This window comes from Bidens hawaiensis, unplaced genomic scaffold (assembly GCF_021521415.1).
Source record: "Bidens hawaiensis isolate Kalapana, Puna unplaced genomic scaffold, B.hawaiensis_p1.1 tig00008721_1, whole genome shotgun sequence".
NCBI classification, from domain to species: domain Eukaryota; kingdom Viridiplantae; phylum Streptophyta; class Magnoliopsida; order Asterales; family Asteraceae; genus Bidens; species Bidens hawaiensis.
This window is the reverse complement of record NW_027504980.1, coordinates 10416-23952: the sequence shown is the minus strand read 5'-3', so window position 1 is coordinate 23952 and position 13537 is coordinate 10416. Positions and strand designations below refer to the sequence as shown.

Below are 13537 nucleotides of genomic sequence, written 5' to 3'. Positions count from 1 at the left end.
TCTGAAGAACCCCAAACTCCGTTTTGACGAACCATAGGCGATTCCAGCAGCTCCAAGAGGCGATTTCCACCATTATAGCTTGTGCCAAGACCTTCCACATGATCCATATCATCCGTATCGAAGATTTGATGATGTCTCGGTTCGGCTAATCTCCTAGAATCGCACCCGGGATGTATAGTTTGTAACCATTTACAGTTTTTCTCATGTGATTAAGAATACTTATGTTTTGTTATTGAAAGATTGATATATTATTATTGATGTTTAGTATTTCTGTGTGTTCGGTCGGTTTAGGTTTACGTTGGTCTGAACGATCTGTTACCAGTTGCTAGATAATTAGTCATAAAACTGTTTGGTTAGATTGAATACGATAAAACGTACAATTACCCTTAACTGAGTCACACTGGCAAGGACTGTTTGATAACCAGTGTCGTGTGTAAAGTAATTGTTGACCATATAATTAGAAATCTGTTACACGAATACATTGACCACATACTCTTTGTGATACGATACCCTACTTGCTCTAACTATTTAGAATAATTAGGTTTTTGATTGACTCGAACGACGGTCATCAATTATGCGATTACCTTGGATCATGTGATAACTAGGGTGACACATATGCTTATTAAGAGAATACCATAAAATGCGACTACTTGGTTAAGTGAGAACTTTTATGAGCGACAATTATTGATGGGTGAGTACTTGGAGTTCTCGCATGAGAGAGTAGTTCTCGCATAGTGGAAAAGGATAGTTTCACATGTAGTCGTAAAGATTCATTGTGCATTGTAGTACAGTGATAGTATAGTATACCTTATGTGAATTCTAAATCTTCTCTTTTACATTTTTTCGGGGAGGTGGTGGTTTGGGAGGGAGGGGGGGGGGGTCAGGTAATTTGAATGATGATGGTTATTCCTGGGAGTGTTATATTGCAATTGTGCAACAAGTACTTGAAGACACTTAATTCCACACTAATTTAATATCAGATCTTGAGCTTAAGAACTATGTTGTATATGTAAACCCAATCACTATGACACCCTGAGTTGCGTTAGGGTTGAAACTCTTGCAAGGGGCAATCTCGTATATCCCTGAACTTGCAAAATTATACATTCCCCAAGATCATGCTATAAGAAACGACAAGGCTTTGTTCTGTGTGTGTATGTTTTACACGTGGCTAGGTTGAGTTTAATAAGATGGCATATAGCCACACATAATCAGTTGTACCCATTCAATGAAGATCGTAAATAAAATGATGTTAGTTAATGTGCGTTATTCTTTTCACACCTTATTAACACTGTTCATTACCCATGACGCCTGGTGACCTAGTGTTTACTCTTCACAAATATGATAACGAGTTTAAATTATTGCCTATATAAGATGAAATATAACCATATGTGTTAAAAAATTTACAAACAAAGCACTTGTACGTGCTTACTATTGTGGGGTGCTCAAATTTCACAATGAAAAAATAAAATAAAATGCTGTGATATTTTTCTGTAAACAAAAATAAAAATGAACACCATTAATTTATGTTATTATTCACTTGTGGTATAAAGTTAAATAAATCTGACATTAATATGTATTTATTGTCATTAATTAATTAATTAATTAATGTATCTACTGTTTTAGCTTTAGAAAATATATTTTTATTAAATAAAAATGGTGAATACGTGTAATTGTCGGCTGTTTGTTTGTTTGTTTGTTTGTGTTTCAATCAATCGCTCATCTATTTTAATTCTATTGGCCACAATTGAAATTGAAAACCCTAGGCGCCTCTTATTATCTATCGATCCATCGGTAAGTTTATTATACAATTCCGATTATTATCTTTATACAGTGACCTGGTGTTTTCGTTTACGCTAAATCATATTATTTGCTTGTAACGGTGGAATTGTTATGAATATCGTCTTGTTTATTTATTGACAAATCGACGAATTTATCGTGTTCTTATAGTTAATAATAATAATCGATGTTACGCCTGTTTTTGTTTCCGTGTTGGATTTGCTGATTGAATTCATTTTAGATCTGATATTTGTTGTTGATTTGTGTTATCTATTGAATCAAATTGCTGCTTGATGATTGATCTTGTAGTTTATAGATGGAACTCTGGTTATTCGAAACACGACTGTTGTTCGTGTTTTGTTGTTGATGTGTCTTATTTGCTATATTATTGATGATTGTTTGCCAGTGAACTTTGCTAAATAGGCTGTTTTAATACCGAAATTTTATTCGGATGGTCGATAGAATAAGTTTTTATCTATTTTCATACGACTTGGTAACATAATTGCGAAATAGTTTTTTGATTATATGTTAATGATACGACGATGCCATCTATAATATTCTTACGTACTTGTATAGTTCTATTTTTTATTATTTGACGGTTACCCTTTATGGGGTGACATTGATTGAACTTTGTAAGAAGTTACCTTTTTTATATAAATCTTCTGGATACTAATATCTCACAGTACTCAATTCATAAAGGTTGTGCGGTAATCTGCTTACAAGAATCTGCAAGGTGGAGTTTTTGGAAGGTTATAAAAAGGGTATTTTTATGTCCGAGCAGGGAATTCTATACTTTCGGTGTATCGGGCTATTGGGAAAGTATTGTCCTATATCCTCACAAGGAGGAATTTCCTATCTTGTTGAAAACAGTTGGCTGTATGCATCAACCTCTATTAAAGAATTCTGTGGTTGTAGCAGCTTAGCGCAGCTATCTTCATTCACTACAGCAACTGATCTCCCGTGTTTTTGTTCCAATTCAAGCTCTGTGATCCGACACTTTGATTACTCAAGGAACCAGTAACAATGGCTTTGCAGAACATTGGGGCTAGCAACAGTGACGATGCCTTCTACAGGTATAAGATGCCAAAGATGATTACTAAGATCGAGGGGCGTGGAAACGGTATCAAAACGAATATAGTAAACATGGTTGATGTTGCTAAAGCTTTGGCTCGACCGGCTTCTTACACTACAAAATACTTCGGGTGTGAGCTTGGAGCACAATCTAAATTTGATGAGAAAACCGGGGTGTCACTTGTGAATGGATCTCACGACACAGCAAAACTAGCGGGTCTTCTTGAGAATTTTATTAAAAAGTATGTTCAGTGTTATGGTTGTGGGAACCCGGAAACGGAGATACTGGTTACAAAGACTCAGATGGTTCAGTTGAAATGTGCTGCTTGTGGGTTTGTGTCTGATGTGGATATGAGAGACAAGCTGACATCATTTATCTTGAAGAATCCACCTGAACAGAAGAAGAATTCCAAAGATAAAAAGGCGATGAGGCGAGCTGAGAAGGAGCGGTTGAAGGAAGGTGAGATGGCGGATAAGGTGCAAAAGAAGCTGACAAAAGAGACGGTGAAGAAGACCGGTAAAGATAAAACTTTGTTGAAAAAGAAAGGTAACACTTCTGATGAGGATCGTGTTTCACCGGCTGCAAGCCAGGCTGGCGACAAGGAGAACAGTTTTGGTGAGGAGGACGATGATGATGTCCAGTGGCAGACTGACACATCAGCAGAAGCGGCCCGCCAACGCATTCAGGAGCAGCTAAGTAGTGTGACGGCTGACATGGTAATGCTGTCAACGGAAGAGCCTGCAAAGAAAAATATTAATGGGAACACGAAGAAGAATCTTGCTGACGTGGCTAAGGAGTATTTGAAGAAGGGTGTGGGTCCAAAAAAAATGCTGACATCACTATCGGGATCTCCTCAGGAAAATGCAAGCGCTATTTACGAGGCGGTGCTGGATGGGGTGGAGAAAGGATGTGCGAAACACGCGCTCAAGAAGAAAAATTATCTAGCTGCTGTTGTTGAGGGTGAGGGTGATTCACAGTTGCTTCTTTTAAAAGCGGTTGAAGACTTTTGTGGGAAGTCAAACCCGACTGCAGTGAAAGAAGTGGCGCTTGTTTTGAAAGCGTTGTACGATGAGGACATCCTGGAAGAGGAGTATATAGTGAAGTGGTATGAGGAGGGATCGAGTGGTGGGAACAAAAGCTCTCTCATTTGGAAGAATGCAAAGCCTTTTGTGGAGTGGCTTCAGAGTGCGGAGTCTGAAACCGAAGAAGAGTAAGATGGAGGTCATGCTACTCTACTTTGTTTATGTTTGTGCTATTTTATGATACTTTATGTTATGCTTTTAGTGCGGCTTGAATACTTGGTTTGGATGTATTGTGACTTGGTGTTTTAACAATAAACCGTGGTTGTGTTTGCGTTCGTTATTTTCTCATGTTTATGCGTCGCTATGTATGGATCTTTCATGTATTTAGTGGCTTATTTAGTCTCCATTAATGCAACGCAATTTAGCTTTTCATTTTCTGTTTAGTACACTTGATAATCACATTTTATTAGGGTTGTTTGTCGGTTTGAAACACGAGCAGACCAAAACGAGCCTGAACCTGGAATTTCCAGAAAATCAAAACCGAAAACCAGACTGTCTGGCACGGTATTTCTGAGTTGGGTAGTCTTGCATCGGGCCAGGACTGATTATGAACTTCTTAGGCTATAATGTTTGTATTTATTCGGACTGAACTGAATCTGAATCACTCTCAAAGTTAAGACCGAGATCCGAATTGAATATGCTTGATTGGCCCTGAATTAGGCATTCAAGTTACCAAGTGTATTCTGAATATTTTCAGCCCTACATGTTGGTTTCTGTTCTCCTAGATCACATAAATATGTGAAAATTGAACCTTTTGAAGACTAATGATCTCCTAGATCACATGTCATAGATAGCATATTTGAATAAAGTTTTAAAATAATGATGGCATGAGTTTATTATGGCGTGTCGCGATCTTTTTGTGTCATGTCACCCTTTCTCTCTTTTTTCTTACTTTTTCTCACATAAAAACCATCTGGGAATAAGAACGGTTCTTCCCCTCTCTCTTCAAGCTATCTGCCTCTCTTCTTCTTCATCACAAACGCCAAACGGTTGCCACATAGGAACATTAGAGCAGCTCATTCACAAACGCCCATTTGGAACTCAACTTAAACGGGTGGAAGCCTGAATAGTGTACATTGCATCTATATGTTTATTATACGATTAGTAACTTGTGTATGAGAATTATTACTATTGAACGTGCTTATTACTATAGATGGTAGTTAACTTCATTCTTTATATGTGATGAGAAAGGCGGATAAATGAAAGTTACATTGAGATCTTGAGAGGGAAACAAGTAATATTTAGATGATTGAATCTCAGTGGTATAACTTAAACTGATCAAGATATTCGAATATCAAGAACGTAAGTTAAAGTGGTAAGGAGATCCTTAATCTCAAAAGGATAAAGAATAAAGAGATCAAACAAGAAACTATTTACGAAATAGATAATAGTTTCCTTATTACAAAGGAAAACAAGAGAAAGTCCTCTTCACAATTATTGGATGTTTGATGTATGTAAAAACAATGATTTTTTCAAATTTCAACACATGAAGTTAAAGAATTTGAAGAAAAGTTTTGCAATATTAATTTCACACCAAATATGAATTTTGATGAAAAAGATGTCGATTCAGATTTGAATTCAAAGAAGTCGGCGAACCAACCGACCATGTAGTTGTCCTCACATTAGACGTGCACAAAAAAACCGGTTCTGGAACCGACCCAGAACCGGTTCCAGTTCCTACCCGATTGACGTTATACCCGAAAGCCATACCCGGTTCCACTAATTATATAATTGAAACGGTTCCTACCCGGTTCCAACGGTAATATAGCCGTTGGAACCGGTTTTTGAGAGAAATATAGCCGTTGTAACCGGTTCCAAAGGTAATATAGCCGTTGGAACCGGTTTTTGATGCCCGAGACCTATATATAACTTGTTTTCCACCACCTTCGTAATGTCGAGTTGGACCCTGCTTTAAGAAACTTCGAGCAATATTTGCAACGAGCCATCTCTTGTGCGTCGGTCATGACACACAAATCGTAATGAATCCAAACATCGGGCCATCGTGTTGTTTCGATCACCATATCAACGTCGTCATTAGTTGTCATTTCTTGTCGGTTTAACCTTAATTGTGATTTAGGGTGTGTTATATAGTTTTGAAAGTTGTTTAAGTAACAACACACAACACATTGTTATTTATAGTACGTTAATAACCTATATATAGTAAAAAACCCGGTTATTTATAGTATGTTAATAACCTATATATAGTAAAAAAACCGGTTCCAACGATCAAAAACGGCTATATAGCCGTTGGAACCGGTTTGTAACGGCTAGATTATTTGAATTTAAAAAAAAACCGGCGAAACCGTTTTTTACGTAATACCCGGTCCCGGTTCCTACCCTACCCGGTTCTTAAAAGTTGGCATTTATGGGCACCGGTTCGGGTCCGGAACCGACCCGGTTCCTGACTGAAACCGGTCTCATTTTCTACCCGGTGTAAAAAAACCCGGTTCCAAACCGGTTCGGGTTTTAACAGAACCCGATTGTGTGCACCTCTACCTCACATGATCGTCAACAAGCCATGGATGTTCAACTTGTCTATTTCTAGAATTTGGAAATACATACCTTTTGAATTGAATAAGTGGAACAATTTGAATCATATAAATTATTGAGATTAAGTGACATAACTACACAAGTGTTGAAAATAGATAAATATTGAGTTGACAAAAAAATTCCACACACCAAACACAAACACAGTTTATTGCTAAAATACCAAGTCACAATACATCCAAACCAAAGCATTCAAGCCACACATAAAACATAACATAAAGTACCATATAATAACACAAAACATAAACAAAGACAGAGAGAGTAGCATGACCATCTTATTCCTCTTCAGTCTCCGACTCCGCGCTTTGAAGCCATTCCACAAAAGGCTTTGCATTCTTCCAAATGAGAGAGCTTTTGTTCCCACCGAACGATCCCTCCTCATACCACTTCACTATATACTCCTCTTCCAGAATGCCCTCATCATACAATGCTTTCAACACGAGGGCCACTTCCTTCACTGCAACCGGGTTTGACTTCCCACAGAAGTCTTCAACCGCTTTTAAAAGAAGCAACTGTGAATCACCCTCACCCTCAACAACAGCATCTAAATACTTTTTCTTCTTGAGCGCGTGTTTCGCATACCCTTTCTCCACCCCATCCAGCACTGCCTCGTAAATCACACTCGCATTTTCCTGTGCAGACCCCGACAGAGATGCTAGCAGTTCCTTTGGTGCCACACCCTTCTTCAGATACTCCTTAGCCACATCAGCAAGATTCTTCTTCATGTTGCCATTAGCATTCTCCTCCACCACAGGGCCAACCTTCTTCACAGGCTCTTCTGTTGACAGCATCACCATGTCCGCCGCCACGCTACTAAGCTGTTCCTGAATGCGTCGACGGGCCGCTTCAGCTGACGTATCAGTCTGCCATTGGATATCATCATCGTCAGAACCGTTCAGCTTGTCGCCATCTTGGCTTGCAGCAGGTGAAACACGATCCTCATCTGAAGCATTACCTTTCTTTTTTAACAATGTTTTATCTTTACCAGGCTTCTTCACTGTCTCTTTTGTCAGCTTCTTTTGAACCTTATCCGCCATCTCACCTTCCTTCAACCGCTCCTTCTCAGCTCGCCTCATCGCCTTTTTATCTTTAGAATTCTTCTTCTGCTTGGGTGGATTCTTCAAGATAAACGATGTCAGCTTCTCTCATATCCACATCAGACACAAAACCACAAGCAGCACATTTCAACTGAACCATCTGAGTCTTTGTAATCAGTATCTCCGTTTCCGGGTTGCCACAACCGTAACACTGAACATACTTTTTAATAAAATTCTTAAGAAGACCCGCTAGTTTTGCTGTGTCGTGAGACCCGTTCACAAGTGACACCCCGGTTTTCTCATCAAATTTAGATTGTGCTCCAAGCTCACACCCGAAGTATTTTGTAGTGTAAGAAGCTGGTCTAGCCAAAGCTTTAGCAACATCAACCATGTTCACTATATTCGTTTTGATGCCATTTCCGCGCCCCTCGATTTTAGTAATCATTTTTGGCATCTTATACCTGTAGAAGGCATCGTCACTGTTGCTAGCACCAATGTTCTGCAAAGCCATTGTTATTGGTTCTTGCAATTAAAATGTCGAATCACAGAGTTTTGGAACGAAAACACGAGCAATCAGTTGTTGTAGTAAATAAAGGTAGCTGCGCCAGGTTGCTGCAACCACAGATTTCTCTAATAGAGCTTGATGCATACAGCCAACTGTTATCAACAGGATAGGAGTTGCCTCCTTGAAAGGAATACTTTCCCAATAACCCGACACACCCTAAGTAGAGATTACCCTGCTCGGACATAAAAATACCCTTTTTATAACCTTCCAAAAACTCCACCTTGCAGTTTCGTGTAAGCAGATTACCTCAAAACCTTCATGAAATTTATGGTTAGATATTATTATCACGAAAAATTGCATTAAAAATCATAATGAATCACCACAATGTTAATATATGCAAAAACAGAAAATAAAACAATATAAATCTTGGTGATTTTAATGACATCAGGCCATTTTGGGTAAATGGGATCTATTTATTACCAAATAAGATTTTAGAATAAACATTGCTACAAGTTAGGAGATGCGGAAAGCACACTTAATCAAGACTGTTCTAATTCCTGGTAACAACGGGATATGAGGCAGCGTCACTGGTAGTTTTGAAGCTGATAACCACTATCAATAGTTACAATGGTTATATAACTACTACTAATATTTATGGCGGTATTGTAACTACCAAGGATAGTTATTGTGAACTAACTACCACTATCTAACCCCTACATAAATAAGTCATTTAATCATCCCTTTACGGTGTAACATTTAGTTGTTCAAAAATAATAATAAAACAAAATAGGTCACTTAATCGTCTCTTTATATACGCGATTAGTCACTCTAGTACACGAATAGACATACAGTGTTATCCAAATTGAAAGTTCGAGAGAACCACCAAATTATTTTGATCTGAAAGTGTTTAACGACTCTCAGATTGTCCAAGCGTTAACACAACTACTGAATCCCCAACAATAAATGCATAAAACCTATGTTATCCTATACAGCTAAAATTATTTATCTACCACCTTCTTCAACCCCGCTCATGAATTCAGTATTAAAATCAAAATTATGATGATCAAAGACACTGATAATAAAGCAGATAACTCATATCAACACCGAGGCACATGACAATCAAAATTTATATCATCTTAGCTCCTGATTATAACAATAATAATCATATACAACATAATTCAATAGATAACATAAATCAAAAGCAAAAGTTTATATATATCAGATCTAATAACAATTACAAATTTACAATCAATTAATAACACTGCAGTCATAATAATTCAGACTTTTGATCAAAACAAACACATATCAAATCAATCGGTCACAAGCAAATTACACCGAGATGAATACAATTAAAAACTAGATTATGAATAGAAATTATAATCGGAAACTAAACGGAGACTTACAGAAGGATGAAGAGAGATGAGATGAGATAAGCAAAGAGGTTAGGGTTTTGAGTTGTGATTAAAGCGATAGAGAAAGAGGCGGCCTATCAGAATTACTTATATAGGCGGGTGGGTGGGTTATCAGGAATTACAAGTATTCGCGTATATGAATGTGGGAAGGGTTTGAGACTTCGAGCATAATCGGGTAAGATGTGCTAGTAGCCCCGTAAACGAACGAACCAAATGTTTGGTGAACTGTTTGGCTGGAAAGTTTGTCTATGTTCGTTTATTTATTAAACGATTGAACATGAACAAAAAAGTTGTGTTTGTTTAATTAAATGAACGAATATTAACGCATGTTTTTCCGTTTATTTATGTTCGTTTATATTTGTTCATATATGCTCATTTTTGTTTCTTTGTGTTCATTTAAGTAGGTTCATATGTGCATATGTGTTCAATTATGTTTGTCTATCTTTGTTCAGTTAGGTTCATTTTGTCTGTCAGCTTGTTTAGATTTTAAATAAGCGAACATGAACACGTTCAGTTTTAAAGAAATGAACTCTGATCATTTTCTATTTACATAAACCGGATAAGACTCACAAGACCAATGAGACCTGCAAGCCTTGAATTGATAAGAATTGGTAATTTACAAAATGGTCTAAGTCTGAATAGGCTCGGGTTAGATCTCGCAGGTCTGACCTGTTTGTACACCTTTAAATACAAGTTTCGTATTTCAATTTGTTCCTTTTTTATATTTTTTTTGTAAGAAAAGAAAAAGAGAGAGAAAATGATAATAAAAAACAATTATTTTATCCTTTACAAAAATATGTGGTCTAAAACTAGAAACGTGTTATAGCAATTTCTATATAAAATTGTTTTTTATTGGTCATCTATATACTTTTGATCTTAAGCAAGAGAAATATGACATAACTTGTGAAACAAGTAGCGTAACCGGTTTGCATTCGTGTAACACACAAAATTTAGAAATACTTTAATATTCTTTTTCGACACAGGATATATCATAAACAAGAACACAACGAACGGCTTTGCAAGACGTCAAAGTCAATGGACAAAAACTGAAACAAATATCAACATAAAAACCCAATATGTAAACAATTATTCCGCAATGACCAATCATATTGTTGAGCTTTCACTCTATTTTATCCAAAGAAACAAGGTGATTTTTATCCGTTTTATCACTTTAATATATAGGATGCACGGCAATGTTGTCAAATATCTTTTTGTTTAGCGTCTTCCAAATGAACCAAAGCGATGTCAATATGATTTAGTGAGCACGTTTTATTTAGGATTTCTATAACGGAAGGCTACTAGGAAATGATAGTAGGTTAGTAACTGAGATTTCATCAGGGTACTCGGAGCTATACGAATGCTCAGATCGTCTATGTGGTTTGCACAAATTACAAATTAATTTGTTCCTTAAATTTTAAGAAATTACGTTTCAAACTTGTGAATTAGACTTGTTAAATTTAGACCTTCTTGATTATGTTATTACTAAGATATTGTTAAAAGTTTTAGCCTAATATATAACGATTGTTTTAATACTAATTTTGGCTTGATAATTATTTAAATAATTACCTTTTAAATTAATTCGAAAATTTTAACATGCTTATTTTTTACCATACTTAAACACATGCTTTTATCCAGAAATCAAATATAACTTTATCCATTAGCAAAACGTTAACTTTAGGTTGTTTGTATAAGTGTATCTTATTTTAAAATCTTAATACAAAAAAAGAAACAAATATATATTCATGAACGAATTAAATAGTCATGGGAAACAAAATCTGACCTATTTCAATCTACTCTTCTGAAATCACCGTTGGTCATTTCTATCCAACGGTTAAGATTTAACTAAAACATTTGGTAGTGTTAACACCCTATAGTCTTTACCCTAAAACATTTCCTATATAAACTCTCACCACTCCGAATTCTTCTCAAGTTCACTTGTGTTCTCGACTTCTTGTACCCCCACCATGGCATTTCTCTCCGTTGTGTTTATTTCAATTGCGTTGCTCATCGGATCAGCACTCCCGGCAACAGATTCCTCAAATTCTAGTACTAATCATTCGTCTAGTTTTGCACCAATCTTCTCATTTCTAAATGAAGTAACAATTTGTGCCTTCGGGGTTTTAGTAGTAGTTTTGTCTATGTATGTTCTATGTTAATATCTAGTCTTATATTCTCTGTATGCTTAATGTGCAACTGTGTATGTATTAATGTATATATGGCCAGGTATAAAAAGAAGATGGATAAGATAGTTAAACGAGTTTCCGCTGCACGGTTGCCTACTGCATGTGAATCATTTATTGTTCATTGTTATAAATCAATGTCAGATGGACTGGAGCATGTCGCAATTGTCAAGGTGCGATTGATTTCAGTAACTTTTGAAAAATGGCTAGCGACGCAACTCGTTGCATGATTGCCTTCTATTTTGAATTAAACATACAACTCCTTAATAAAACATATAAATATTTTTAAATAAAAACTTACATGAAATAGGATTGATCAATAACAGGGAGAGATTGGGGACGGAATGGATGCTCTTGTTAGGGTTCACGCAGAATGCTTAACGGGAGATATATTCAAGTCTGCCAGATGTGATTGTGGGAACCAACTTGAACTTGCATTGAAACTAATCGAAGAGGCGGGTAGGGGTGTTGTTGTTTATCTCAAAGGACACGAGGGAAGGGGCATCGGGTTAGGTCACAAGCTTCGTGCTTATAACTTACAAGATGATTGTCGTGACACGGTCCAAGCTAACGAAGACCTTGGTTTGCCTGTAGATTCAAGAGATTACAACATCGGAGCACAGGTATACACAAATTCACATAGTTACATATACAAGTAGGCACATAGTTTTACAATGCTGAACCATAGATATGATACTAATCGTAGTTTATACGAAAAACTGTGACATATTCTTTCTAGGAACTTTTATTGATGAACATTGCATACATATATATGTAATTTATTAGCATCAATGTAATATTTATTATACAAACATTTATGGTAACCTAGATATCGGATACATAAGGAGACATTTTACTTATGATATATGTCAAGTTAAAGTATTTCCATAGTAGGAAATTATGTTATAATGCATATAATCATTTGTGTTTTGATTTTTTTTTATAATTGTGTTTAGATCTTGAAGGACTTAGGAGTTAAAACAATGAAACTGATGACGAACAACCCTGATAAATGCATCAAACTTAAGGGATGTGGCTTAGAAGTTATGCAGAGAGTTCCAGTTCTAACTCCCATTACCAAGGACAACAAACAATATCTCGAGACCAAAGAAGCAAAGATGGGACATCTTTATAGCTCAGGGACTAACGATACTTTATCTTGATTTTTTTAATGGTAACTCACCTAGTCATCTATTCGTACTAATAAATTACACCAATAATATATGTCATGGTCAGGCTTGAAACCCTAGTTAATTAGCCTCACCCAATGAAGAGGTATGTACCCGCCTCAACACCGAGCAAGGCGGGTCAACCCACAAGATAAAGACATTATGAAGACACAAAGCCAAAACCTATGCGCATGGCGCATACAAAACATCCTCAGGCATCATATGCCCAGGCACACATATGCTCGCGCATCACATATGCGCGCGGCGCATATCACATGCTCGTGCATATCACATCTGCCCAGACACACATGCTCGCGCATCACATATGCGCGCAGCGCATCAGCGCGCGGCGCATATCACATGCTCGTGCATATCACATCTGCGCATGAAATATCTGCGTGTGAGAATAAAGAGAAGACCTCGCGCATCCTCAGGATGGGCGCATATCACACGTGCGCATAATCAACCTCGTCCTTATCCCAATCAGGATTAGGGCAACTTTGATTGTGCACGTCAAACAACCTTCCAGAAGGCATCTTTTTAAGGAGAAAGAATATGCTGATGTTGATAGCTGCCAAATGAAAGGTCGACAACTCAGCATGACACATGTGTTACCACGTGATTACAACCAACGAGAAAGCGCCAGGTGTCCCAGAGGACACGTGGCGCAGTGCGATTGGAGGAAGCCAACGAGGTTGAGCCCAACCGGTGGTAACCCTAGCACTATAAATACAGCATCAACTCCACTTTGATGACA

At 37.1% G+C, this 13537-nt stretch overlaps 2 protein-coding genes and 1 pseudogene across 3 annotated transcripts; 2 read left to right on the top strand and 1 right to left on the bottom strand.

Annotated features, from left to right (window-relative positions):
• Nucleotides 1-1679: 1679 nt before the first annotated feature.
• LOC143609670 (eukaryotic translation initiation factor 5-like) lies at nucleotides 1680-4304 on the top strand. Its single transcript, XM_077084361.1, has 2 exons — nucleotides 1680-1791; nucleotides 2476-4304. The coding sequence occupies exon 2, from the start codon at nucleotides 2800-2802 to the stop codon at nucleotides 4060-4062; it is 1263 nt and encodes a 420-aa protein (XP_076940476.1). The 5' UTR covers nucleotides 1680-1791; nucleotides 2476-2799; the 3' UTR covers nucleotides 4063-4304.
• A 2275-nt stretch (nucleotides 4305-6579) lies between these two features.
• Nucleotides 6580-9570, bottom strand: LOC143609663 (eukaryotic translation initiation factor 5-like; annotated as a pseudogene). The gene is made up of 2 exons (XR_013149455.1): nucleotides 9423-9570; nucleotides 6580-8333 (listed from the first exon to the last, which is right to left on the bottom strand). The product of XR_013149455.1 is annotated as a eukaryotic translation initiation factor 5-like (transcript).
• A 1825-nt stretch (nucleotides 9571-11395) lies between these two features.
• LOC143609667 (bifunctional riboflavin biosynthesis protein RIBA 1, chloroplastic-like) lies at nucleotides 11396-12774 on the top strand. Its single transcript, XM_077084359.1, has 4 exons — nucleotides 11396-11571; nucleotides 11655-11784; nucleotides 11938-12234; nucleotides 12568-12774. Exons 1-4 carry the CDS (start codon nucleotides 11396-11398, stop codon nucleotides 12772-12774), a joined length of 810 nt encoding a protein of 269 aa, XP_076940474.1.
• Nucleotides 12775-13537: the final 763 nt, after the last annotated feature.

Excerpts from the sequence above, each read along its gene's own strand:
- LOC143609670 (XM_077084361.1), top strand. The coding sequence starts at position 2,800 with ATGGCTTTGCAGAACATTGGGGCTAGCAACAGTGACGATGCCTTCTAC.
- LOC143609667 (XM_077084359.1), top strand. The coding sequence starts at position 11,396 with ATGGCATTTCTCTCCGTTGTGTTTATTTCAATTGCGTTGCTCATCGGA. Across the intron at positions 11,785-11,937 it reads AGCATGTCGCAATTGTCAAG|GGAGAGATTGGGGACGGAAT; the intron begins GTGCGATTGATT and ends GATCAATAACAG. Across the intron at positions 12,235-12,567 it reads ATTACAACATCGGAGCACAG|ATCTTGAAGGACTTAGGAGT; the intron begins GTATACACAAAT and ends AATTGTGTTTAG.